Source organism: Pristiophorus japonicus, chromosome 17 (assembly GCF_044704955.1).
Source record: "Pristiophorus japonicus isolate sPriJap1 chromosome 17, sPriJap1.hap1, whole genome shotgun sequence".
In the NCBI taxonomy this organism is placed as follows: domain Eukaryota; kingdom Metazoa; phylum Chordata; class Chondrichthyes; family Pristiophoridae; genus Pristiophorus; species Pristiophorus japonicus.
In genome coordinates, this window is record NC_091993.1 from 11,592,419 (window position 1) to 11,620,183 (window position 27,765).

At 43.8% G+C, this 27,765-nt stretch overlaps 2 protein-coding genes across 2 annotated transcripts in view; one reads left to right on the forward strand and one right to left on the reverse strand.

Moving 5' to 3' along the window:
* Positions 1 to 330, reverse strand: part of adam10a (ADAM metallopeptidase domain 10a) — an 83,082-nt gene extending 82,752 nt beyond the window's left edge. Inside the window, exon 1 of the mRNA XM_070858361.1 lies at positions 217 to 330. Within this exon, the coding sequence (XP_070714462.1) occupies positions 217 to 319 (103 nt within the window). The 5' untranslated portion in view covers positions 320 to 330. The remainder of the gene's footprint in view (positions 1 to 216) is intronic.
* Positions 331 to 3,330: 3,000 nt separating this feature from the next.
* LOC139228325 (ubiquitin carboxyl-terminal hydrolase MINDY-2-like) overlaps positions 3,331 to 27,765 on the forward strand; it is a 36,757-nt gene continuing 12,322 nt past the window's right edge. Inside the window, exons 1-2 of the mRNA XM_070859511.1 lie at positions 3,331 to 3,490; positions 5,318 to 5,505. Coding sequence (XP_070715612.1) covers positions 3,331 to 3,490; positions 5,318 to 5,505 — 348 coding nt within the window. The remainder of the gene's footprint in view (positions 3,491 to 5,317; positions 5,506 to 27,765) is intronic.

A 27,765-nucleotide genomic window follows, 5' to 3' on the forward strand; every position in this document is an offset into this window, starting at 1 on the left:
AACGGAGTTTGTGGGAGACTGGAAGACAATGGCATCACATTAAACAGCACTATAAATATTCTTGCTTTCATATTACTCCTGTTAATTTGCCTTTTGACAGTTGTGACAAACCATTACTCACTCATCTTCTCACGTGATATTAAAAGTTTTTAAAAACTTGAGCAATAAATTGCATATATGTATACATTTACACCAGTTCACAATTAACAATCTTACCATAGATTTCCCCAGTGTAGATGTGGGAGGCATCATAATTCAACTCTTCACCTGATACTTCCACTTTAAAATCATCTGTGAATATAGAGGTGTCTCGCTTCATTCTCAGGTTGAAATGCCTAATAAGAAAGCAGTAAAATGAGGCAAATTAATCACCTTAAACTTTCTGGGATGGCAAAATGTTGCTATATACAAGTGAGCTTTTCCTCGTTTTTTTTAATGTTAAACAAACTAAATCAATGGCCTTTCTGTTGCACTACAGAAAACACAGTTTAAACCATCCCCAACCCACTCCATACTGGTGCCAACAGTCTGCTGACTTCATTCTGATTAGCTTTTCCAGTAAAGACAGTCCCAGGTGGAATACGCATGTTGTAAAATATTCATCGATCATAGGATTTTTAGCTAAGTACTTACAGGAATGTGCTACTTACACCAGGAATCAGAGTTAGGGGGAACTTGGCCAAAATGAAAACAGCAAAACAACAACAATTGCCAACTGTTATGTTCATAATAAAGTAGTGTAACTGAGTACTGTATGCAATGAGTAAGTGTGACCTCAGCTCCTTTATTCCAACTCCAGAGTGTTGCTACAGCATGGGAGGCCTGCTTATATACAGTGCTCCCAAGGGATGCTGGGATCCCTTAGGACTTCAACAGGTATGCCCTCTGGTGGCGGTATGATACTGGTTACATAGGGTTGCATACATACCACCACCCATGTGGGGAAAGATTGGTTTCAAGTTGATTTTCTCCACAATACCGTTAAATTTGGAATAAACCACTGAAATGTGTTTTATATTTAACACATATAACTGTCAACTTCCTCTCTCATTGGGTGTATAATACTTACTCTAGAAATCACTAGAGATTTTAATATAGAAGTGGTCATCCATCTGGTACAGAAATGGTTGAACATGTACCAGAACATAAGTAAAAACTATACATGTTTTTTTTTTAAAAAAGCATAACCTGGTTTCAAGAAATTAATTAAGATAAACATTTCAGTTTAAATACTATTCAACTATAAACTACAACATAGAAACACCAATCAAATTTAACATTTCAACCCGATATAACTGGGAAAAAACTATAGCTTTAAACCACCACTCCAGAAACCATCGCTATTTCTCCATGGCCCGAAATTCAGTACCGCTGGAAAGCTGGTGCTCCTACCTTTTTGTGGCCATGAGCATCAAAATTCTCTCATGGCTGGGCCACCCCACATTCAGCTCCAAAAGTGAACAAATGGGTTCCAGCACTAATGTACCCTTCAAAAGTGTTTTTTTCAGCGGTGTGGCTGTCTTAATTTGAGCATTATCACCACTGAGAAATTCAGCATGCAGGTAAGGGTTTCTAATGAGCCAGCTGTTTTTTTTAAAAAGGCCAGGGTTTGCAGCAAAGCCCTGAAAAAAAAAAAATCACAAAACGAAAAAGAAAACACAAAAAAGAAGAGGACTGTTATAAGTGTCTGGAGCGTCCCCCAGATCGGGGGGCACTCGATCTAATGTTTATTTGTACTCCCCAAAAAGAGTTGCAGCAAAGCCCTGAGGGAGGAGGGGGGATGGGGGGGGGGGGGGGGTGAAGGTGAAGGTGTTTGGAAGGATGGCTGGTGTATGAGGCGCAAGGAGAGCCAGCAGGTTCACTGATATGGAGCTGGAGACACTGATTGACGGTGTGAAGGACACAAGAAGAATACTATTTCCTGACGTGGGGAGACCTGGTAGACCGCCAGTACATAATGCATGGAGGGAGATTGCAGGGGAGGTGTCAGGCACCTCCATATATTGTGAGGACGCATCCTCGGGTGCTGGCCAGTCTGCATCCAGCCCTTCCAGGGTGGCAATGGGTCGACGCCTCCTAGTTGTGGGGTGACGGGGATCCTCCTCCTCCTGTGGTACTGCTGGCTCGACCTCCAGTGGCTGCCCCTCATGATGGCCAGTTTGTGCAGCATTCAACGTACTCCTGCTGCTGTTAATTTGCTCAGCCACTCCCTCACCTTGTTGCCCTTGGCCCCAGCCAAGTCTTTACCATCCTGGAAGTTCATCCTGGAAGTTCCCCCTGGAAAAGCAAATCCCATCTTTGCTTCCTCAAGTCCAAGGGCTGCAGACCTTCACACATGTGGTGCCCAACTGGTTTAGCCAATCATCAAATCTGGCTGGATCAATGAAGTACCGTCAGGCCCCTCGCTCTACCAAAACTGCTCACGACTCAAGAATCATCCACTTAACTACCAACTGTCTCCTTAAATGCCTCTCCCCATCTCTCAACAAAGGTGCTGAGCTCAAGGACTTGTCTGAAGATTGAGAAAGATGGGCCTCAGCTGCTTGCACCACCCCCTTCCTTCCCTCTTTACCCAGGCCACAGGGTTAAGAGTGGAACTAAGCAAGGGCTGTCCTACGAGTGGTGTATAAAGGAAGACTTGAGGCATTGAAGGAAGGTGGCATGGTTGATCACACAGGCTGCAGAGAGGTTGAGGAAGGATAATGCACCATGGTCAGAGGGTATCATTTGCAATGTTGGTTAGGGCCATTTCAGTGCTGTGGCAGGGCAGAAACCCGAGTGGAGAAGTCAAGCAAGGTGTTGTGGGCAAGGTGGGTGCAGACAAGAGAGATTAGAGACAGGGTGTTAGATAACAAGGACAGGAGTCAAGAGTGGGTTTGCTGTAGAGACATTTGGTAGTGGGAGAGAGAGGTTTAAATTATCTTTGGTCTCCAGGCTGACCCTGGAATAGTGGGAAGCTTTGCGTGTGAGGTGCAAAAGCACTTGATGTGACCCAGTCAGATCTCATAATGGTTGGCTAAAACAAGTGTGCGCTAGATATGCTCAGGTCTGCAGCCCTTGGGCTTAAGGGAGTAAAGATGGGGTTATACTCAGGATGGGAAAGGGTAAAGTTCTGCTGGGGACAAGGGAATCAAAGATGGAGAGAAGGGAGTGGTTGAGCAGATCGATGGCTGCAGAGTATGATAAATGCAAAGCCAAAGGCCAGCCAGCTGGGAGTTTGAAAGTGCAGTAAGTTTTTTTTTTGGGGGGGGTGGCGGGGGAGAAAGAAGAGAGGAAGTCTCCCTCTCCCACAGGAGCAAATACAGAAGTGGCGCTGGTGAGGAATAAAAGATGGTCAGAGACAGCCTTGCCTGTGACAGCAACTATGGAAGAGAATATGGCTGGAACAATCAATATGGAGGGAGAATTACAGGCAGGACAGGAGGGCAGGAGATTCAGAATGCAAGGAAAACCAAGAGATTATTAAGGACAAGGCATCAGTCAGTGGCAGGTTAGAAGAGAGGACTTCGAAGACTTGGAAAGATGCTTGAAGGAGAATGTACTAGAGGCGGGGGCAAGAGGAGAAAGAAACACAATGTGATATGATAAAAGACCAGACTGCCACCAGACCAGTTTGGCCAGGTGGGTGGTGGAAATAGCTAGATCGAGAGGTTTCAGTAAAGGGAAGGGCTCAAGAGTCCAGTTTCAGTCAAACCCAGGCTGACAAAGCCGTGGACAGCAATGGTCTTAATTTGCCCTTTGGCTCAACATCCATTTTTGATTCGCCATCTGAAACACTCATTTTTCTACATTAAGGGTAATATATAAATGTGCATGATGTTATCTTCCAATTCAATAGATGCATTGCTAACAGCATTATCAAACCATCAGGGCAAAAGCACAACGAGAACAAAGTGCCAGGACTGGGAGGGAGGATGCCAGGAACATGTGGGCCATAACTTGGCCTCGACCTACATTTAATAAAAAGGAGCTGGAGCTATTCACGCGTTTTGTACTCGTGTTACAAATCATTTCAGGTGGTTTATAAAATCATGTGACATGTTTGGACACGAAAGCTCAGAAATAAGTTCGTTCAGCATTCAGCGACAGCCAAAAGAAGTCTTAATTCACCCGAGCCGTGGATTGCAGCAAACTTGCTCTGTGATGCTACAATATTTCCACCGCCAAGAGTGGTTTGCTACCACTCAGGGTTGTGAAGCTGGGGAAACTAACTCAGCAATGCCACGTGTCGGTTTCCCACAGCGCAATACTAAGACCTAAAATAGGAACTCATTGCGACTTACAACAGCACGGCGGGCGAGAGCCATGGCGATTCGGCCCAGTAAGGGTGGAGGGAGAAAGAGAAGCACACTTCTCGGCTCCAGACACCGGGCGGCGGATAGAGTCAGTCTTCGGCTCAGCTGCTGAGGTTGGGCCGCGTCTCTGATCGATATCCTGCTGAAGGTAGAAGGCGAGCTGGCTTGAAGGCGCTGGTCTGGATGCGGCTGGTGTTCCTGGAGCTCCGCTGGGCTGGAGTCCCTGCTCTTTCGGACTCCTGGGGGTCTCTGGGCTGTTCTGCTGGGCTGGTGTCCCCTGTACACAACTGCAATATTCCAGAGTCCCAAGAATCTGTATTTATCTTCATTCCCTTCTCACTCAAAAGCAACATTGGTATTTCAAAATTGCAAGGCAAAGTTGTATTAAATAACTGACTATCTACCATATTATGACCCTCTTCTTCACTGCCTCTGTACTTTAGCTCATATTCAGATATAAATTGTGTGTCAGTATCATGCAGCAATTGTTTTCAGATGTGCTGCACCATTCATACATTTATCCATTATTGGGGGGGGTGGGGGTGTGGGGGATACGACAAAACCGGTGGTTTCACATTTGCCAACAGTTGATACGCCCCGCCTGATATTCAGTTCCAATGGCTGGAACACACCGTGGTTGGCAGATGCGATGCCACCTGTTTTAGATCCCCACCAATGTCGAAGTTCATCCACACAGCCAGGAGGATTAGCGATCAAATTTCAATTGTAAATCTTAAGCTCCCTCAGCCCTTACAAATCTCAATGCCATTTTAACAAATAACTGTGTTCCAAGGTTTCCACCGCTTGTGGTGCATTTACACGACAAAGTGATGGCTGCTATTTTGGACAGTCGCAAGTGTGATTACATTGTTTAACTCCTTCCTGGCTGAAACTAACTGTCCATGAAAGGAGTTCTGCACGTGCCGTAACACATATACAATGTTCAGAAATTTCAAATATTGAGAGCAAGGGGAGAATACCTGCTGGCTGAACATTTAAAAAAAAACACATTAAATTTAAAGTCTTGGAGGTCCACAAGGACTTTGTAAAGTATGCTAAACCTGAATTGGATTTACACTCCTGCAGTGTTAAACCAAAGCGTCGAGAGACTACCAAATACATTTTGATCAACTCAAGTTGCTGCCCTCACTGGGATATCACCCCAGTGACAGCCAGCTCAAATTATTCTCTGCAGACAGCCCAAGATTGGGTGAACAGAATTCATAATTATACCACAGGTGCTTCTCAATTCACATAGACATAAGAAAATGACACCCACCATTGCAATTTACTGAAATGCTAGTGATATCACTGAACAATACACCGTCCAGGCTTCTAATGGCACATGAGTCTCATGTGAGGTGGTTACATTCTCCTACCTGTGCTACCAAAGCACCATGGTGCGTTTATACCCGAGTTCTCGATCCATGTGTACAGGCCAGCGAAACAGTTTTCACATTCCTTGGCCATACAAACTCTTCAGTGATACTGGAGAAGGACTGTAGCCAAAAACATGGAAGTCACAAGTGTGACTTGCGTACCTCGGGATCAGAGGATTGCAGGTGTGAGCAACTAATCTAGGCTGACGCTGCAGTTCAGAACGGAGCGAGTGCTCTATTATGGAAGGTGCCTTTCTTCACAATATGAGTAGAGTACAATAATGTTTTTATATAACTAAAAACGTAATGTAGAACAGCCCCTCTATGGTGGATTTGAGGAAAATGTACAGTGGTATGCTAGGAAGGTAGCATTGTTATAATTCTGCATTTCATATTTAAATGTACATAGATTGACTTTCTTACAATGGAGGAAGAAAGTGTAGTTGCAGGTGGAAGGAAAGTCAAGAACCTCTTCCCATGCAGTATTGTACTAGAGGAAAGATTTTGCTTTACTCAGGCTCAATCAGCATATAGATATGATTGTTATCCTTCTGCAGCCTTCCTATCCGAGCCGGCTATACATCTTTACCCATATCCTCTACTCCCGAGTCCGAATTCCTGCTCCTTCGGCTCCTCCATCTCACCTTCTTGAATTCTCTCCCAAATCACTCTGTCTTGCAATTCCTCTCCCTGCCTTCAAAAACCTCCGAAAAACTGATATCCAACGATACCTTCGATCTCTCCTCCAAGTTCCTCCTTTTCCTGTCCTTTAATCAGCTGTCTACCTGTGAAGTGCTTCAGGCTGAGAAGTCATGTATTTAAAAATTTGTAGTAATGTACATGGAAACTTAAAGCAGATAACTTGCCTCCACTAGACATTATTTTTGGAAAGGCACTTGCATTTTGAAACAAAGCTTCCTAGTACAAGTCCAATCACTGAAATTCAGATTCCCTATGGGCCCAAGTTTCCACATGATTTGCGCCTGATTTTTTTTAGGAGCAACTGGTGGAGAACGGACTATCTTAGAAATCGCAATTCTCCACATTTTTTTTTCTGCAGTTCTAGTCAGGTAGAACAGTTCTACTTTGGAACAGAATTTTTTCTTCAAAAGGGGGCGTGTCCAGCCACTGACGCCTGATTTGAAAGTTTCCACAGTGAAATCATACTCCAAACTAAAGTAGAATGGAGCAAGTGAAGATTTTTGAAGAACTGAAAAAACCTGTTCTACACATTAAAAAATCAGGCGCAGGTTACAAATTAGGCGTCCAGAACAAGGTGGGGGGGTGGGGGGGGGAAAGAGGGGAAGTCATTAAATTCTATAATAAATCCTTATTTATACTTATACAAATAAATCCAACCTGAAAAAACATTTATAAGCAAAGAAAAGATTAAATAAACCATCTTCCTACCTGTGTGAAAGTGCTTCAGGCAGGCCTTTCGGGACCGAAGGCTGAACGGGCCGGCCCGAGACTTCGGGCAGGGCCCGTCCCCAGCACCAGATTTACAGGTAGGTGGCGTTGGGTCGAGTCAGGTCGGGGGGGAAAGAGAGAGAGAGAGAGAGAGAGAGAGAGAGAGAGAGAGAGAGAGAGAGAGAGAGAGAGAGAGAGAGAGAGAGAGAGAGAGAGAGGAGAGAGAGAGAGAGAGAGAGAGGGAGAGAGAGAGAGAGGGTGGAGGAGGGAGGGAGAGGGGGGGGGGGGAAAGAGAGAGGGAGGGGGGTGGGAGGTCAGGTCGGATCCAGTCCAGGAGCGGGAGTCGGGTCGGGTCCAGTGGGGGGGGGAGGGGAGTTGGGAGCGCGGGTCGGGTCCAGTCGGGGAGCGGGAACAGGAGCGCGGGTCGGGTCGAGTCCAGTCGGGGGGGGGGACCAGGAACAGGAGATCGGGTCGGGTCGGGTCCAGTCGGGGAGCGGGAACAGGAGCGCGGGTCGGGTCCAGTCAGGGGGGGGGGGGGGGGAGCGGGGGCGGCGGCGGAGCGGGAACAGGAGCGCGGGTCGGGTCAGTCGGGGGTGGGAGCGGGTGTCGGGTCTGGTCCGGAGGCAGGGGAGTGGGGGTCTGGTCCGGAGGCGGAGGGGGGGGGGGGGGTGTCGGGTCTGGTCCGGAGGCAGAGGGGGGGGGGGGGGTGGGGGGGGTGGGCGGGTGTCGCGTCTGGTCCGGAGGCGGGGGGGGGTGGGGGGTGGGGGAGCAGAAGCTGGTCGTGGGAGGAGCCTTATTCACGCAGCCCCAGTGAGGCCATTGGGCCAGGGCTAGGGGCTGTGTGCTTCGGGCCCCTCCCACACAGTTCGGCGCCTGGAGCTACTGCACTTGCGTGCCCACTGTCGCGCGAATGTGCAGAGGTCCCGGCACTGTTTTCAGCGCAGGGACCTGGCTCCGCCCCCCCCACAGCTCGTGCTGGCTTCGCCGAGGGCCAGAGGACCTGCAAGTAGGTGGAGAATACCGAGGATTTTTTTAGGTGCACTTTGTGGCGCGAAAAATAGGCGTCCAGGTCGCGACTGTGCCGTTCTAGGCGCGTGTGGAAACTTGGGCCCATAAAGTGCACATTTACAGATAGAAACTCACAGATGCAGAATAGGTTAGAGTTAGTTTCAGATTTAACAAGGGAATCAACATGCAACTGAGCATTTGAGTGGCTATAGTACTTCACACCTGTAATGAGGAAAACAAACTTTTACAGGTGGTTTGGGTTACTTTATTGTACCTTGTCCAAAATACGTGGAATATTCCACTGTTAAGTGACTGCTGAGGTGAGCAGTTTCCTTCAATCTTTCTTGCCCAACATATGGTTCAGTTATATAGTGTGTTACATGAACAAATTGAGTTCGTAATTAATAATCAAATTTCAAATGTGAAAACTTTTTGCTAAAGCGTGTTATTCTAGAATGCATTTTACCACCATTATCGGTAGTTCAGTATTAAAATTGTAATGAAAGTTCTTTTTAAAAATAGTTTCTTTTTTATATTAAATTCTCTGAAACGTACATTCACATATACATTTTTACATTGCCATTGTGCGTTTTGACTGCAGTGTTTCCAAGAATCCATTGACGCACGCAGGGTATCTTGCTGCGACTGTACTTGTGCTGGGGTCAACCTGGTAAAGGGGTTGAGGCAGCTTCCTTGGACCAGATTTCGAAGATTCGTTAAGGCTGAAGACATGGGCACTGGGTGGTGTGGGTGACGATCAATGGAGGGGATTGTGTTGGTGATGTCATTGGTCATGGTCAAGGGTCCACGAAGAAAGATCCCATACTGCTTAGCAGGTCTTCAGTTCCAGACAACGACTGAACATCATTTATTTTGAGATATATAATGTCCCACAAGCGTTTTAGCCACAAGTGTTGCGTGAAGCTCAAGCCCATTTTAAAAGTTGCCCATTCATTTTAATGTTCTCACCCTCTTTCGGCTCTGTCCATCTCTCTTTCTTCCTCCCGACTGCCACACATCCAGCTCCAGGCCTCTGGCCATGTGACCATCCACTAGAACAACAACTGCTGGTGGCTTACCTTGCACCATGAAGGAAGTCTGCCATAGAGCAGACCATGACTAAGGCACCCACCATGACAAGGAATTTGGGTCATGAGCCATCATCATACCTGTGAAGGACAGTGCATCCTTTCACCAAATGTCAGCTTGGCTAACTTGCACCCCTCTTTCCTGAGTGAGAACGTGGTGTGTTCAAGTCCTAGTCTAGGTCCCGAGTCCATAATCTAGGCTAATAGTGCAGTATCGAGGGAATGTTGTATTGTCAAACGGCCATTTTTCGGCTGAAAGGTTAAACCCAAGGTCCCACCTGTCTGTTTAAGTGGATGCAATAGGTTCCATACCATTATTGGAAAAGCTGGGGACCTCTCCCGGTGTCCTGGCTAACATTTATTTCTCAATCAACACACCCAGCACAAATTAACCTCATGGCTGTTTGCAGAATCTTGCTGCATGTTTGTCTACATAATAGTAGCTACACTTTCAAAAGTAATTTAATCGGCTGCGAAGTATATTAGGATATCCCCGAGCATGCAAAAGGCACTATACAATGTCAAGTTCTTTCTTTGGCAAAGTCTCCCCATAACCAATCCTAGATCGTGGAATCCACCAAGACATGGGAATTCAGCCACATCATCCTATCCCTCTATGTGGCAAGGTATTCCATCCCCAACATCAAACAACTTTGTTCAATTTGTCATACCTTGAATATTCCTTCCACACTTCCCATTGAAGCGTCTTCCAAATTGCTTTTTATTTGGAGATTTTACTGAGCATTTGCTTAAATTACCAGTGCAAGGGAGGAAAGTAAATTGAAGGAATTTCTGAATTATCAGTGATAATTGAGAATCATGAGGATAGCCTTTTCAACCAGAATTTTCAGCAATACTTGCTGTAGTTCCAAGAATACACTCATTTAGCTCTTACACACAGTCGTACTCCGTATCTGATCCAAGCCAGTTCCCTAACAAGATCATTGATGCTTAACATTCATCAAATCAAAAAACACATATGGTACAGAAAAGCCAAGAGATACAAAACATTAGTTCCATCAATAAAAAGTACCAACAGATAGGATCTGGACTACTTATGAAGAATTTGAAGCATTTTGTTTTGGAGTCATTGATGCATTATTCTAGCAATTGGGTTAAGTTATTCTAGATTGAGTTTTTATGCTCAATCTATCATTTTATTATTTTGGGCGAACTGTTAAAATGGCTTTATGGTTCATTAATCATGCAATTCATGTCGTAAGTGATTAGGTAATATAGTTATAGCTCTGTTTCAACTAGACAGATGTCTGAGGAACCATAATTTGGACATGCTCATTAACAAAAAGCTCCTTCCTACTGCACATATCCATCATCATCATCATAGGCAGTCCCTCGAGTCGAGGATGACTTGCTTCCACGCCAAAAAGTTCACAGATGTTTCAATGAAGGACCTAATATTCCAGATCCCGAACTAAATCTTGAAGGGTGGAAGATGCCTTTGCGTGGAATTTTTTTTTTTTTTTTTTTAAAACGTGTGGTGGCTGTTGCACACCAGCCACTACACGGGCTTGACAGAGCTAGGTCTTGGTCCTGTGGCAAGGGTTATCCAAGACGACTGGAGACCAGCTCTGCTGCACGGACCTAGTGCACACACATATTGCAGTGTGGGCTGGTCCGTGCTGCCCCTGGGCCCTCGCCTCTTCTGGACCCTGAACTCACGCCTCCCCTTGGCCCCGATCATGTCCCTATACAATCTCTAACCGCTCCTGAAGTACCTGCCCACGATCAGCGATCAGGGACCCAGTTGCCCTCTTCGCTGCCGTTGCTCTCCTACTCCAGCACGTGCTGCTCCCTGGAGTGGTATGCCGCCATGCTGCTCCTTCTACTCTCTGGCCTGCTCTGATGGTGCTCGCAGGCCAGGGGCCGCGCAGACAGCTGGGCAAGGCCGCCACATATCCAATGTATTATCGAGTACGTTTTAAGATTCAGCTCTCAAGAATTAAGACATTTTGAAATCATCAGATTAAAATCAACTGCTGTCAGTCAGTCAGTCAGAGGGTCGCTGTTCTGAGTAATTATGTCAATTATTTTGAAAAGATCAGTTACTATTCGTATTCAATAGACACTGGTTACAGTCTAAAGAGCCTGGTTTCAAAGCTTATCTAGAAAGAAAGACTTAGATTTCAATAGCACCTTTCACGACCACTGGACATCTCAAAGCGCTTTACAGCCAATGAAGTACTTTTGGAGTGTAGTCACTGCTGTAATGCAAGAAATGCGGCAGTTAATTTGCACAAAAGCACGCACAACAGTTCTAATAAATGAGAGGAAAAAATAATAACACGCAGTCATGTTGTGCTAACCTTGCTTTGGACGTCCGGTGCTCGTGAAAGGCGCTATATAAATTCAATTCTTTTTTCTTTCAGTCTCAAATTGCTCTGATCATTACCAGGAGTGACAAACCCGCAACCACTAATACTTCATTCAAGTGATCTACAGCTCAAAACCCCAGAAGGACAATTTATACTCATCGCTTTGGTGGTTTCCCCCAGTTCTACTACACATGGAACAAAACATTCACTATCATTGCTTTAGTGAAATACTCCCAACAGCACTAAATAAAGCTCAAAGCAAATGGCCAGATTCTAATAAAACATTTGAATGTTATGTCGTTTTAATAAAATGGTAGATTTGAACCCATGACCAAAGAGACAGCAAGTTTAGAAAGTTGCCGTTAGTGTCTTGGCGACCTGTGGCATTGTCATTTGGATATTGTCTTTGTTCCTTTGCCTCAGGTTAAGAAAAGGTATTGAGAAAGTTTGTAATTCATCACAGCCTTTCTGATCCTTCTCTAATTTGAGGATATGAAGATGGAAATATTGCTCAAGTATTTGGGGGCAGTATTAGTTACTGATTTCTACAAACATAGGATCAGCATGCTATATGAAAGCATCAGGCACCATTCCTTCAAGAGGGCATCGACGTGTTGCAGAATCATAGAATTGCTGCTTTTATTTGGAGTGTCGATTGACGCCACGGTGTCAACCAATATGTTGGAGGCAGAGAAGGACTTACAAGGAAAACGAATTGAGGGATGGGCCTTGAACATGGCAGGGCTATGCATTAATAGACTAGGACACATTGACAAAATTGAACGAGCTTCAAGTAAGATTCAAGATTAAAAGCAAATTATCTCCCTGTTGTGAAATAAACGCAAGTGGATAATTTGACTTGTCGCATTCTATAGTTCATCATTTCATGAGAATAAGGTGAGGCAGAGCTTTTGGCCCATTCAGCTTACCCTTCCACAACACCGAGGTCCCCATCAATCCAGACCCCCTGACCCCACTCCTTGCTCGCCGCAGCATCCAACTGCCTCGGGATGATTTCAGAGATCTTGCCTCCATTACCTTACCCAGAAGACCATTCCAGCGCTTCCAGATATAGTTTACACCGTGCTCTGGATTGCTCGTGTCTATTCCACTCAGCATCTCAATACACTTCTATAACAAGGTCTCCTTTATTTTGCCTCCATTCAAAACTGAAAAGTCCAGTTTTTTGTAGTCTACCCCAGTAACTCAGTCCTGAAAATGGGGATCTTTCGCTCAATCAACTCTACACTTCCCTTGCATCTCAGTGACCAGAAATGTCGTACTCCACACCCACCCTGATCTGAGCACTGCATAATAATCTCAAACTTGCACTCTACTGACTACATAGGTGACAGTTCTTGCAGCTTAATTGAGAATGTCAAGCATAGAGTTGAACATCGCTCCCAGAAATTTCTGCCTCTCCCCAAAGGACCTTTCAAAATAAAACAAAAATACGTGCACTGCATATGCAAGTGGGATCCTTTGCAAAATACGACAGAAGGTTGAATTTGACCGAGCAAACAATTACATATCCCTGATAAATTCACATAAATAACTTTAAATCAGCAAGGCGGCAGTCATTCAATTTGCAGCAATGCATAACCATATCTAATCTAGAACTGAACTATGCAGTGCAATCCTGCAATTCCTTTTTCTCCACTACTGAAAAGTCCTAAAGTTATTGTTGAAACCAACAATTACTTCCATTCAGTGCTACTTATTGCAGTTCTTATAATAGGACGCTGCGGCTGCAAACAATTTGGTTCAGCTTCAGACAATGGCCAAGGAGGGGGATGGAGTCGATGGCTAGTGAACAGAGTTTGCGGCAGGGGTCGAAGACAACGGCATTGATTTTCGCAGGGTGAAATCTTACGGTGGAACACTACAAATGATTTTTATTCCCACATCCAATTCCTTCCTGAAGACAGTGGCTTAGGGTGCTGTGCAGTTTCCCGCAATGACAGGAGATCTCTAAAGTGGTCATTCATCATTCTTGGGTAATAAACGTCAGCAAGCCATTCTTCTTTGAGGGGTTTCACAGCCAACCCTGATCCTGTCCTTACCAAACATCCGTCCACATATGTGTACCAATGATTACAAAACAGCGATCACGTGGAAACTCTTACCACTTGCTTCCCCATCCTATCCCAGAAACAGAGGATAATTATAATAACTACACATCCACACCACACCAGCTGACGTCAGTTAAAAAAGTACAGACCAAGACTGAGCAGGTGATTTTAATTCATCTGATCCAGTCCCACATGAACTTACTTATATACTAACCTGTAAAAAGACAGGGGGCGGGGGGGGGGGGAGGGCGGAATGGATTAAAAGAGGAGTGATTCAATAACAAAGATTAACTTGAGCTTGCATTTTCCAAATAGTTAGTTAAAATGGTCACTTTCAACATAGGTTCCCTTAATATTAAAGCCAGTGAATATTTGCAGAAGTTGCCTTTGATATTTCAACTTGAAGCATGTTATTTCCTTTTGTTTCATCCTTTCCCTTCTGGCAATAAAACAGAAGAATTATGCAAGGCCACAAGTCAAAATTAGCCTGGTCTCGAGACAAGGGTGCACTGTCTTTGGTGTCATAGCAACAACACAATGTGATCAATGTTGTCACTGGAGACTAAAAATGCCATTTTAATTATGCTATGTTTAGACTGCATAGATGTAGATTACAAGGTTCTTAAAGACTTCAACATGCGCGGATTAACTGGATATTTCCTCGCATTGCCTCCCTCTCCTCCCCCAAACCCCCTCCAGTGGAAGTAGTGGGGGACTAATATATGGTGATGCCATTGAAGATCAGGGGAGGTAGTTGGGCCCTTTTTTGTTAGAAATGGTTGTTCCCTGACCCTTATGTGGCACAAATTTTAGACAACCAGTTGGATCATTTTACAATATGAAGTTATCTGGTTCTATCTGGCATCTGTTTTTGAAAACTTTGTTCAGGCAATGGATTAGAAAGTAGGCATAACACGTAGAAATTGATTTCCAGTCTTGTTCATTGTTTCTTCATGTTGCTAAAAGATGGAAGAAACAGAACATCTAATAACCTGATTAAGTTTATTTCAATAATTAAAAAAAAATGTGATCTCAGGATGTGGATAATGCTGCATTTATTGCCCATCCACAGTTGAGAATCAACTATGTAGCATGGGACTGGAGTCACATCTAGGCCAGGTTCCCTTCCCTGAAGCACAACCAGTTGTTTTTTTTTAAAAAAGCAACAATTTATGGTTATTAATCTGGTGCCAATCTACAAGTTAGCAGATTTACTCAATTTAATTTCCTAATTTGCCATGGTGGGATTTGGATTGCTAGTGCAGTACCAAACCACTCAGCTACCATACCCACACAATTAGGTGAACAATTAGCTGCACTGTGGTACAATGTATCTCGAAATTAGCTATCTGCAATTTCTGGAAATCCTCAACATTACTCCTAATAAATAAATAAATGGCGATTGAGAAAACTGCCATTTTCGGTAACCCTTTTTCAAATTATTTAAAATCACAAAGGTTAAAATCACAAAGAAATGCTCCTCATTAATTCAGATGAATATTCGACTGCACAAAGTTAGAGTTTCTCACCATTTTATTCTCATTGGTGGTATATAAAATACAGGTGCATTATGGCAACATGGAGCATTTACATAACAAATACAGAATGTTGGCGGTAATGCTTTGAGCGGATCAGTGGCTAAGCTTACTATAAATATCTCCAATGTATGCAAGGAGAAATAGACAGTGTGTTACAAGCTCCTATTGTAGTGCTCCAAGGATTTACAATGGTGCATTACCAATTTAACTAAAACCAACCAAATCAACCTAATAAAGGCACTCAGCTGTCTATTACAGTCCAAGATGAAAAGTGAGTGACACAAATATACAATGGAGGAAAATAGTGTTAATAGAGAGATTTAGAAAAAGGACCTTCATAGCAGATGATTCACATCCAATGTAGCAGCAGAATAGAAGCAATTAAAAAAGCAAATACAATTTTCAGATACATAACCATTAGAGAATTACAAATCTACAGAGACTCGGTCAAGGTGTTCTAATGTACTGGTTTGATCACAGTTGGAATACAGCGTATAACTACTATTGCCTCAAAAGAAACATGCAAGAATTGGAGAGAGTGCCGGGAACAAGAATGATTGATTCCAAGTGTTTTAGGAATGAGCGATGAGAAAAGGTTAGAGATGCTGAAGCTCTAGATTGTAGAGTCTGAGGTAATTTATACAGGTTAAGATGAACCCAGATTCTGTCGTGGCAAGTCATGCCAGTAGGACCTGATATATTTAAATTAGTGAAATGTAAATTTAAAATAAATTAGAAAAATTGTCTTCACTCAAAAAGGGTGATTAACTTTTAAACTTTATTCGTAAATTCAAGGACATTATGGGCATTCAAATGCTAGACTGAACAAGTTAGAGTTACTGAAGGAATGAACTTGAATGAGCTGAATGTTTTATACTTTTGTTATACTTTCTTATTCTTGCACAAAGGAAAAAGCACTATGGCCTAAGAAATAACTCGGTAGTACTCCAACTTGATTCTTCAGGTTCACCATACATTAATAATCCTTTACTAAACTGGAACCACCTGTAAATTCACAGCTTTAATATGTTAAGCCAAATCACAAGATTAAAATGCACACAGAATGCCATTGTGAAGACTATGTTCAGAAATTAAATCAAAGGCTCATTAGATGTCTATTCTTGGTATATAATGTATGATTCAGAACATCAAGGAATGCTGTATAGAATCACTGAAAGCAGTACTTGTAGTCGATAAATACTGTTAGACTGTACATAGTGGGACAGTATCACAAACTCCAGGACTAGTTTGATGAGAATGATCAGGAGATCCAAGAGCTAATAGATCGGAAACGTCGAGTATTTCTGAGCCTTAAACAACCACCCAACTCGGGAGCAGCAAAGCAGCATTACAGATGGCTCACGGTCCAACAAAAAACCCGGAACCGAAAGAACAGGTGGCGGACGGAGAAAGCACAGGAGATACAACAGCTGGCCAACAGCCATGATGTGCGAGGATTCATCATCACAGTCAAGGCCACCTACAGTCCAAACGCCCAAGGCCCCATCCCACTGCTGGCCAAGAACGGGGAAACACTCATCAAGGATCCCGAGGCAGTCAGGGCCCGCTGGAAGGAGCACTTCGAAGATGATCTCAATCGAGACTCTGCCTCTGACTCAAATGTTCTCGACTCCATCCCGCAGCATGCTACCCGCCACCACCTCAATAAAACCTCAACACTGCACGAGGTAGAAAAAGCCATAAGACAGCTTAAGAACAAGGCCAAGGGAGCGGATGGAACTTAAGTATGGCAGAGAGACACTGTTGGCGCGAATACATGACCTCATCTCTCTCATCTGGAGGGAGGAGAGCATGTCAGAGATGCAGTGATCGTGACCATCTTTAAAAAAGGGGACAGGTCCGACTGCGGCAACTGCGCCATCAGCCACTGGGAAAGTTGTCACGAGAGTCCTCCTCAACCGTCATCTCCCCATGGCCGAGGAGCTCCTCAGAGTCGCAGTGCAGATTTCGCCCGCTACAGGGCACAACGGACATGATTTTTGCAGCGCGACAGCTGCAAGAAAAGTGCAGGGAACAGCGCCAGCCCTTATATATGGCCTTCTTTGACTTTACAAAAGCCTTTGACACCGTCAACCACAAGGGTCTTTGGAGGGTCCTCCGTTTCGGTTGCCCCCAAAAGTTCGTCAACATCCTCCAGCTGTTGCATGACGACATGCAGCCCGTGATCCTTACCAACGGATCCATTACAGACCCAATCCACATCTGGACCGGGGTCAAACAGGGCTGAGTCATCGCCCCAACCCTTTACTCAATCTTCCTTGCTGCTATGCTCCACCTCACAGTCAACAAGCTCCCCCGCTGGAGTGGAACTAAACTACAGAACCAGTGGGAACCTGTTCAACCTGTGCCATCCCCAGACCAGGTCAAAGACCACCCCAACCTCTGCCGTCGAGCTACAATACGCAGACGACACGTGTGTCTGCGCACATAGAGGCTGAGCTCCAGGACATAGTCGACGTATTTACTGAGGCGCACGAAAGCATGGCCTCACGCTAAACATCTGTAAGACAAAAGGTCCTCCACCAGCCTGTCCTCGCCGCACAGCACTGCCCCCCAGTCATCAAGATCCACGGTGCGGCCCTGGACAAGGTGGATCATTTCCCATACCTCAGGAGCCTCTTATCAACAAGAACAGACATTGATGACAAGATTCTACACCTCCTCCAGTGCGCCAGTGCAGCCTTCGGCCGCCTGAGGAAAAAAAAGTGTTCGAAGACCAGGCCCTCAAATCTATCACCAAGCTCATGGTCTACAGGGCTGTAGTAATACCCACCCTCCTGTATGGCTCAGAGACATGGACCATATATAGTAGACACCTCAAGTCGCTGGAGACATACCACCAACGATGTCTCCGCAAGATCCTACAAATCCCCTGGGAGGACAGACGCACCGACATTAGCGTCCTCGTCCAGGCTAACATCCCCCGCATTGAAGCACTGACCACACTTGATCAGCTCCGCTGGGCAGGCCACAGTGTTCGCATGCCAGACACGAGACTCCCAAAGCAAGTGCTCTACTCAGAACTTCTTCATGGCAAACGAGCCAAAGGTGGGCAGAGGAAATGTTACAAGGACACCCTCAAAGCCTCCCTGATAAAGTACAACATCCCCACCAACACCTGCGAGTCCTTGGCCAAAGACCGCCCGAGTGCCAGCAGCAGATGGCTGCTGCATTGGGACAACGGGAGGGGATGGTGAGGAAGCAATCAGGCCTTCCACTTTAAATGGAAGCTCAGGTTTCTGTTCGAGACTTTGGGCGACAGACTGGAGGGCATAATGAGTTGTGGCTTCCATTCTCTTACTGAGGGCTTGCAGGATCTGACAGCTGCCACACCTTGCCGGTCTGGAGTTTAATGGGTAATGAGTCAGGGTGCAGCTGGTGGAAGGGTTACATCTAGGTGCTGGGGCCAAATGGGATGCCTCGAGGGAGTAGGGGAATTTAATTCCTGTCTCTACTACCTCCTTTTGTTCCTCGGGACTGTGGAAAGCTGCCTGGCTGGAAGATTCTGACTGTCATGGTCATGTCCTCTCATGAGACAACGGCCTTGTTCTGAAATGTTACTGTTGTCATGTAAAAGAAAGTTTGATTCAAAAACACGTTAAATCTTTATTTAAATTTATCAAAGTTGTAACATTTGCTAAAGTTGGTTTAACTCAGGTGCCCAAAATTGATTAATGTTCATTAAAAAGTTTCATTGTAAATAATTGTTCAAATTTCTAAAAAGACTTGACCATTGCCAGAAAACACTTTGTAATAAGTTTCTCTGCCAAGTTAAGGTTTCTTGCAGTTCCTGTAAGAATTGGTTGATATGTCCAAGTACAGATCAACTTTTACAGGCAACATTTGTAGTTACAGTATGTGAGAAAAATTTGCACTTGGCTATCAGTGAATAAACTTAACCGAACTGCCCTGTATGGAGATTTTGAACATTATGGCGCAAATACAGTTTCAAACCATTAAGAATTTTCATTTTGTTGATCCTTTTGAGCCTGCAGGAAAAGCGAACCACAATTTCAAACAGCTGGACTGAAAAGTCCAGCAATGAATTTACAAGGTACCCTGTAGTATCTCCATTTAAAAATCAGCTTTTGGGTACAATATTCCTATGATTAATATTTTTACTGTAGCTTTTATGAAATCATGCACAAGATTGCATAGCATTAAAACATATTTTACAGTTCTGGAGAAATCATACTTCAAGTAATCCTTGACAGTTGGAGGGCGACAAGAAAATCAAACTTTGACTTGTATTCTCACTTTCAGATTATTGAAAAGTTATTTTATAGCTGTACCAACACATGTTCTTAAAATAACTGGTCCCCAAATACATAGTAATATGGGCACTCTCAAAGCCATATAAGAATCACCACAGGGACCAAGACTTGAATCATGCAAACAGGATAAAGTCATCATATTCCAATAGCCACTAGCGTTCTAAATGGTGTGCACTGATGCAGTCTTAATCTACTTCCTCGTGGACCGAAATCCATGGCACAAAGCAGCCTCAATTTCAGTCATAGCTAACTTCAGCCGGAAAGGCTCGAAAGATGGGTGCATTAACAGAAACAATAATGCTTATACAATAGAGAGTGCTGATAATCTATTCAATGATGGACACAACTTTGGCACATCGTAGAACATTTAACAACGTTTAATCTGAGCAAGTTCCAAGATCATACAATCCTTTGTTCCCACAACCAAAAGGCTAAATTTAAGCTGCGTATCTACTGCTAGCAAAGCCTTTTACAGATTTTCTTTGACTTCATCAGAGATCATCCTGCAACAGGAATCCTATTATTCAGACACCATAAACCATTTAAAGTCAAGCATATAGAATGATTTAAAAAAAAAGAAATGTAAACATTTTGACTGAAAAAATAAATTGAGGACTTTAATTTATGCGAAATGTGTGAATCTGTATTTGGGACAAAGAAATACAGCCAGATTTCATCCCGATAGTACAGCAAGGGTGCACTTGCACTACATCACAAAGACCACCCACTTCCACCTTTGCTTCATTGGCATTGAAATTCTCATCCATGCCTTTGTTGCCTCCAGACTTGACTATTCCAATGCTCTCCTAGTTGGTCTCCCATTCTCTCTCCATAAACTTGAGCTCATCAAAAACTCTGTTACCTATATCCTACCCGCACTGAGTTCTACTCACCCATCATCCCTGTCCTTACTGACCTACATTGGCTCCCAGTCCTCCAACACTCCAATTAAAAATTCTCGTCCTCCTGTTTAAATCCCTTTATGGCCTCACCTTCCCCAACTTTGTAACCTCCTTCAGCCTTACAAGTCCACCCCTCACCAAACTCTCCATTCCTCTGATCATGGCCTTTTGCGCATCCATCCTTCATTGCACTACTGGCAGTCGGTGCCAAGCCATCCAGGCCCAATTGGCCGTAATTCCCTTCCTAAAACCCACTGTTTCATGAAGGCCTTCCTTAAAACCACGTCTTTGACCATGCTTTGGTCACCGTACGTTTCCTTCTTTGGCTTGTCATCGATTCATTTCTGATTACGCCTCAGTGAAGTGCCTTGAAACATTTTTCTATTTAAAAAGGCACTATAAAAATGCTTGTGGTGGTTGTTTCACTCCAAAGTTAGGTCAAGCCCCAACTCCAAAGTTACACTACTCCAATGCTAAATGTGTAGTGCAAATGTATCCCAACTTTCCCATCAATTTTATTGAGTTACTCAATATTTCTGCCTATTAGTGCTTTTTTTTTTTTAAATACATTTATCAGTATTAAATATTTTTTCCTGATGACTGTCCTACATTTAATGTTAAGTGATAGAAGTGCTCTGGAGCTAATTTTGGCACAGGCAGAAATTATCAGACTTTATTTTATTTATACCATGTAATATTTTACTAATTGATTTCCTATGGCTTTTCTCACAGTAAATCCTGTTTTATAAGGAAACAAGCTTAATACCATGTAGCATACAACGCTACTGCTGAAGTTTAAGTATCGACCCCTTTTACTACTACAAGGTCTACTCGGTGCTGGAAATGAATGCTCAAGTCAGTTATGCGTCAGACTGTCTTAATTAAGTATTCAAGGCCAAAAAGCCCAATTGTTAAGCAAACACAAGTTACACAGAGTTTAAATTATTGTTTCGGCAAGGAACTTGATAGGTTGTAAATCATTAGTCAGTTTTGGCTGCCAGTCAGAAATACCAGAGTAAGGTTTTGGGCAGGAGACAATGATTGGTCTATTTTGCAAACATCGATTCAAGAACTAATAGCCCCAAATCCTGTTTACTGACTATAGGTCATCCAATCTTGTGTAACAGTTTGGACCATGCAAGTGAAGAGGCTTGAATAAGTAAATCCACATTTAAAAACAGAACCCATTTGCTTTCTATGCCCAGTTTTTATAAGCAGCAGACAGAACAGGAGGAGGAAAACCAAAACTCAGGCCTGGCATCTGGATGATCAGGTTACGATACTGTAAAATATCAGGCACTTCGCCATGCCTATAATTAGATTGGAGAAAGCCTCAGTGATGGTCTCAGTGATTTGTGAAGCCTAATGTTTTGAATTCCCTCGAATAGCAGTGGCATACTTTGTAGCATCTGTGCATCAGCAGATCAGTTTGAACTGGCACAAAGCAGTGCTGCCTTAAAACACATTTCAAGTTTGGAACTGCTGTGAACAAAAAGTGCAAAAATCAATATGAGCAGATTCAATTACATCCTTCCAGCAGTCAGTTTTGATAACCAATTATACTGAATAGAATTCACCGCAAATAAAACTCTTACCCAGGTCATGCTCTGTGACAATTATAAATATCAATAGACTGCAAAGATGGTGCAGATAGCATTGTACATGTTAAGCAATAACTTGGGGGAAGGTTACAAGTAAACTAAAATATTCACTTCCAACTACTGCCAACAGGCAAACTACCACTTCCCCCTCCCATGGAACTCTAAGTGGCAGATGTGAAACAATTTCAAATAACGGGGCAAAACTGCAGTCTCTACGATGCGTGCCTGCCCCTGTAGAGGCCCCGCAAGCGCCCTTTCTTGGTGAGCGATGTACATGTGCTGAAATCCGGCACTTGCGAAGTGTCAAAATTTCTTCTGCACAGTTCCAACATATCCCCGGAAGGGCGGCCTTCGCGGGTGGAGATTTGGGCTATTTGCCCAACTCCCACCCAGCAATTGTCCTTCCAACTCTTGCGCCTAGTGAAAGCCTACTTTTACCAGCGAGAGAGTTTTAAAAGATAGAAAAATAAAATGCTACCAATAATTTTTATATTAAAAACCCTGTCCATCAAGGTAAGTTTATTTTTATCCTCATGAAAACATTTTTTTACATTTCCAAAAATTTTTTTTTGTCTAAAACATTCAATTTCAAGTAATGTGAAGTGTTTTTCTTATTTATTTAAAATGTGTGTTTGGGGGGGTATCCCATTCATAGAAATGGTGATCTCCGTACAAACGGAACTCACCGTTCCTGTGAATGGGGATACGCCATTTTCATTGGTTGGTTTGGCCCACATGATCCCAGGCTGATCCACTTTGGTGGTAAAAACAGAGACACAGACTATTATCTGAATGGTGACAGAATGGTGGAAAAGGGGAGGTGCAAAGAGACCTGGGTGTCATGGTACATCAGTCATTGGCATGCAGGTCAGCAGGCGGTTAAGAAAGCAAATGGCATGTTGGCCTTCATAGCGAGGGGATTTGAGTACAGGGGCAGGGAGGTGTTGCTACAGTTGTACAGGGCATTGGTGAGGCCACATCTGAGTATTGTGTACAGTTTTGGTCTCCTAACCTGAGGAAGGACATTCTTGCTATTGAGGGAGTGCAGAGAAGGTTCACCAGACTGATTCCCGGGATGGCAGGACTGACCTATCAAGAAAGACTGGATCAACTGGGCTTGTATTCACTGGAGTTCAGAAGAATGAGAGGGGATCTCATAGAAACGTTTAAAATTCTGACCGGGTTAGACAGGTTAGATGCAGGAAGAATGTTCCCAATGTTGGGGAAGTCCAGAACCAGGGGACACAGTCTAAGGATAAGGGGTAAGCCATTTAGGACCGAGATGAGGAGAAACTTCTTCACCCAGAGAGTGGTGAACCTGTGAAATTCTCTACCACAGAAAGTTGTTGAGGCCAATTCACTAAATATATTCAAAAAGGAGTTAGATGAAGTCCTTACTACTAAGGGGATCAAGGGGTATGGCGAGAAAGCAGGAATGGGGTACTGAAGTTGCATATTCAGCCATGAACTCATTGAATGGCGGTGCAGGCTAGAAGGGCCGAATGGCCTACTCCTGCACCTATTTTCTATGTTTCTATCTATGTTTCTATGACCATACGCGCCTGGAATACGTGGGACTGCGCATGGAGGCCTCAGAGTCTACGTTCCTCTGGGACCACCAGGTACTTTTGTTAAAAAAATTTTGGTTGCAGGCATCCACCCGCAGGAAGCCTCTGACGGCAATTTCTTGGCCAACATTACAAGTTAGTTGGTGTGTGGTTAAAATTCCTGCAAGATTCATAAAAGATACAACAGTACTGAGCCGGATAGTAAAATGCTCCAACTGTAGGTGCCAATATTATAATTTGGGATTATGCAAAGTTTGTTTATCTTAAAAAAAACACTTCAGTTTCATGCATTATTTTTTTCATTGAGATTATTGCATGCATTAATTAGTGATCCCTAAAAGCCCTGTTACAAAAATCCCATCCCACACATCAGAGGCATCGAAAGTAATAGCTCCCACACCAAACAATTATTTAAATGATTTTAAAACATAAATTTAAATCAATTTTGCAATTAAACCAGCAAGCACACTGTATCCCAAAAGAGTGGAGATAGAAGTCATAAAGCTTCAAAGATATAGGACTATGGATTTCTTTCTCCTGCTGTGAAGGTTTTGGTTAACTTCAAGCCGAAGTGGTGTTCCACAAGGCTCAGTGCTGGGATCACAGTTGTCCATCTTTATTTAGCCAGGTGCCTGCATAGATGCAGCCAAGAATGGCATGCTGCCCCTCAGATGCCAGGGTAAGAGATATCACGGAGTAGGTGCTAAAGACTTGCGGGAAGTGCAATAGCTGAAGTAGTGAGTCATGTTAGAACAAGCGACATAGGATGGAACAAGACAAAGGTTCTGCAAAGGGTGTTACTGATTATAGATTAAGGAGCAGGACCCACAAGGGTAATCATTTCAGGATAAGCATCAAAGGTAATCATCCCTAAGATCCTACAAATCCCCTGGGAGGACAGGCGCACCAACATCAACGTCCTCGTCCAGGACAACACCCCCAGCATTGAACATACTCAATCAGCTCCGCTGGGCAGGCAACATAGTTCGCATGCCAGACACAAGACTCCCAAAGCAAGTGCTCAACTCGGAACTCCTTCACGGCAATTGAGCCAAAGGTGGGCAGCGGAAACGCTACAAGGACACCCTCAAAGCCTCCCTGATAAAAGTGCAACATCCCCACTGACACCTGGGAGTCCCTGGCCCAAGACCGCCCTAAGTGGAAGAAGTGCATCCGAGAGGGCGCTGAGCACCTCGATTCTCAACGCCAAGAGCGTGCAGAAATCAAGCGCAGACACCGGAAAGAGGCGTGCGGCAAACCAGTCCCACCCACCCCTTCCCTCAACGACTATCTGTCCCACCTGTGACAGAGTCTGTGGCTCTCGTATTGGACTGTTCAGCTACCAAAGAACTCACTTCAGGAGTGGAAGCAAGTCTTCCTCGATTCCGAGGGACTGCCTATGATGATGACTCCCAGAGCCATGTCAGTCAGTACAGTATTACTGAAATAGGGAAAGCAAAATAGATGGTGCAGCAGGAGACGGTTTAGATTCCTGAAATTGCGAAAGCAGATTAGGGTTAGAAATGGAATGTACGACAGACAGGATTCACCTGAACAGGTCCAGGAGCAATGTTGATATAAAGAGAGTAACGAATGTTTGGGGGGCGGGGGGGGCAGAAAAGTAAGAAAGACCCAATCAAAACAAAATGAGCAAGATCATTATCACATTGCTATTTCTGGGAGCTTGCTGTGCGCAAATTGGCTCCCGCATTTCCTACATTGCAACAGTGACTACGCTTCAAAAGTACTTAATTGGCTATCAAGCATTTTGAGACATCCTGAGGTAATGAAAGGTGCTATATAAATGCAAGTCCATCTTTTCATCTTTCTTTTATCTGTCTGGGCTTAATTCAAGGCAGGCACCAGAAATAAAAAGGACACTGGTTCAGCGGGATAGCAGTGAGTTACAAAACTACCACACATCACTATTATTAAATGATGCCGTAAGCAAATAACTGATCAATACGACCAATTCACATTTTGATTTGGCACAAAATATTCTCTTGGGTTCAGTGTCACTGGCTTCATCCTAAGCTGATTCCGCATCCCCATAATCAATTTAACTTTACTGCCCAATATCTAGTTATACAGTAGCATGACTCAAGGGAGACCCAGAAGCAGTGTGTACTGGCTACAGTGATCTCCGACCTGTGTTTCTCCGAATGTACTCTATTGAGACAGGCCAATGGTAAGCCAACAAGCTGGTTTATTTTACATGAAATATATGAACGAACAGAACACAATTTTCAATGAAATTCAGTCCAACTCCTGTTGTTCCTCATAACATTAAAAATAATACATTACACAAACTTAGCCCCTGATAAACTTTCATTTCACTTTACAAGCCAGTATTCAATGATGACTGGCTCCTAAGGGAGAGAGAATAGTATCTACCTTCCTTACTGACTGCAATTCCAATTCCAAACGTTTTCAGACTACGGCCTCCACCTGAAGAGGAAGTTCAAAAACTTGACTTCTAACCGCTCCCCAGCTCGGTGCTGGGGATCCACTAGCTGTGCTGCTAATTAAATCGGAGACAAACCCCATGGGTGTGGCTTCCTTGGCAGCTACCACCTGCTGGGCTCAAATGAAATGAAGCCATTCCAACATTGTGTGTGTAAATGTCAACACAGTGTATTCGCAGATCCCATAACTTAGTGTAGTCCTAGCTATTGGGTTAGGTTGAATAAGCATTCCTAGATAGTTGGTGTGTTGTGGATTTAAGCCCTTGTTTAACCTAGTAGAAACATCTTGGTGTGAACAGAACATTTCTCCTCGGCAAAAATCTCTAAACATGACAGTGACCAATATATTTACAAGAGGTGCATTAAAAGCAATTCAATTGGTTAAATGAGATTTTGCAGTCTTGGGTATAAGAACATAAGAAATAGGAGCAAGCATAGCCCATTTAGCCCCTCAAGCCTGCTCCGCCATTCAATAAGATCATGGCGAATCTGATCTTGGCCTCAACTCCACTTTTCTGCCTGTTCCCCAAAGCCCTCGACTCCCTTATTCAAAAATCGGTCTATCTCCATCTTAAATATATTCAATGACTGAGTCTCCACAGCTCTCTGGGGTAGAGAATTCCAAAGATTCACAATCCTCAGAAGAAATTCCTCCTCATCTCAGTTCTAAATGTGCAACCCCTTAGTCTGAATCTATGCCCCCTAGTTCTAGATTTCTCTGCATCTACCGTGTCAAGCCCCCTCAGAATCTTATACTTTTCAATAAGATCACCTTGTGTTTCCCACATTGTAACAGTGACAACACTCCAAAAAGTACTTCATTGGCTGTAAAGCACTTTGAGATGTCCGGTGGCCATGAAAGACGCTATATAATTGCACATTTTTCTTTTCTCATTCTTCTAAACTCCAATGAGTATAGGCATGATTAGTAAACATGTTAATTAATACTTTTAGAAGGACGTTTTTGGACGGCTGAAAATGTCCCTTTACTCAAATTCAAAAACCACATTTTCATCAGTGCAGCTGCAGGCGATGCAATACAAGAGCATCCCATTGCAGCACACCTCCCATTTGTCCTTCCTATATGGAGACAACTGGACTCTACTTGTCTGTTCCTTACAGCAGTGCAGGCGATTTGGGAGTTCTAGGGAATGAAGTTTTGGCCCCAAGTTTCCACATGATTTGCTCCTGATTTTTAGGAGCAACTGGTGTAGAACGGAGTATCTTAGAAATCGGAATTCTCGTCATTTAGTTTGCTCCAGTTCTAATCAGTTAGAACAGTTTCACTTTGGAACAGATTTTTTTTTCAAAAGGGGGTGTGTCCGGCCACTTACACCTGTTTTCAAAGTTTCATCAGTGAAAACTTACTCCAAACTAACTTAGAATGGAGTAAGTGAAGATTTGTGTACGCTCGAAAAAACCTTGTCTACACTTTAGAAAATCAGGCGTAGGTTACAAATCAGGCGTAGGGAATGGGGGGGGGGGGTTTAAAGGGAAGTTTACAAACATTAAACACTTCAGTTTTATAAATAAAGAGCCATCATCAAAAATAAATGATAAATACATCAATAAATCAACCAATAAATCAATCAAAAAAAATTAAGAAGAAATAATTTTTTTTTAAATCAAAAAAACAAAACATTTACTATTTACCGACTGCAGCACCGGGAGCCCTCCAACAGCGTGCTGGGATGCCCCCCCCACCCCACCCCCCACACCAGTGTGTCTCTATCTCTCTGTCTGTGTATCTCTCATTCTCTGTCTGTCAGTGTCTGTGTTTCTGACAGCGAGGGGGAGGGAGAGAGGGGGGG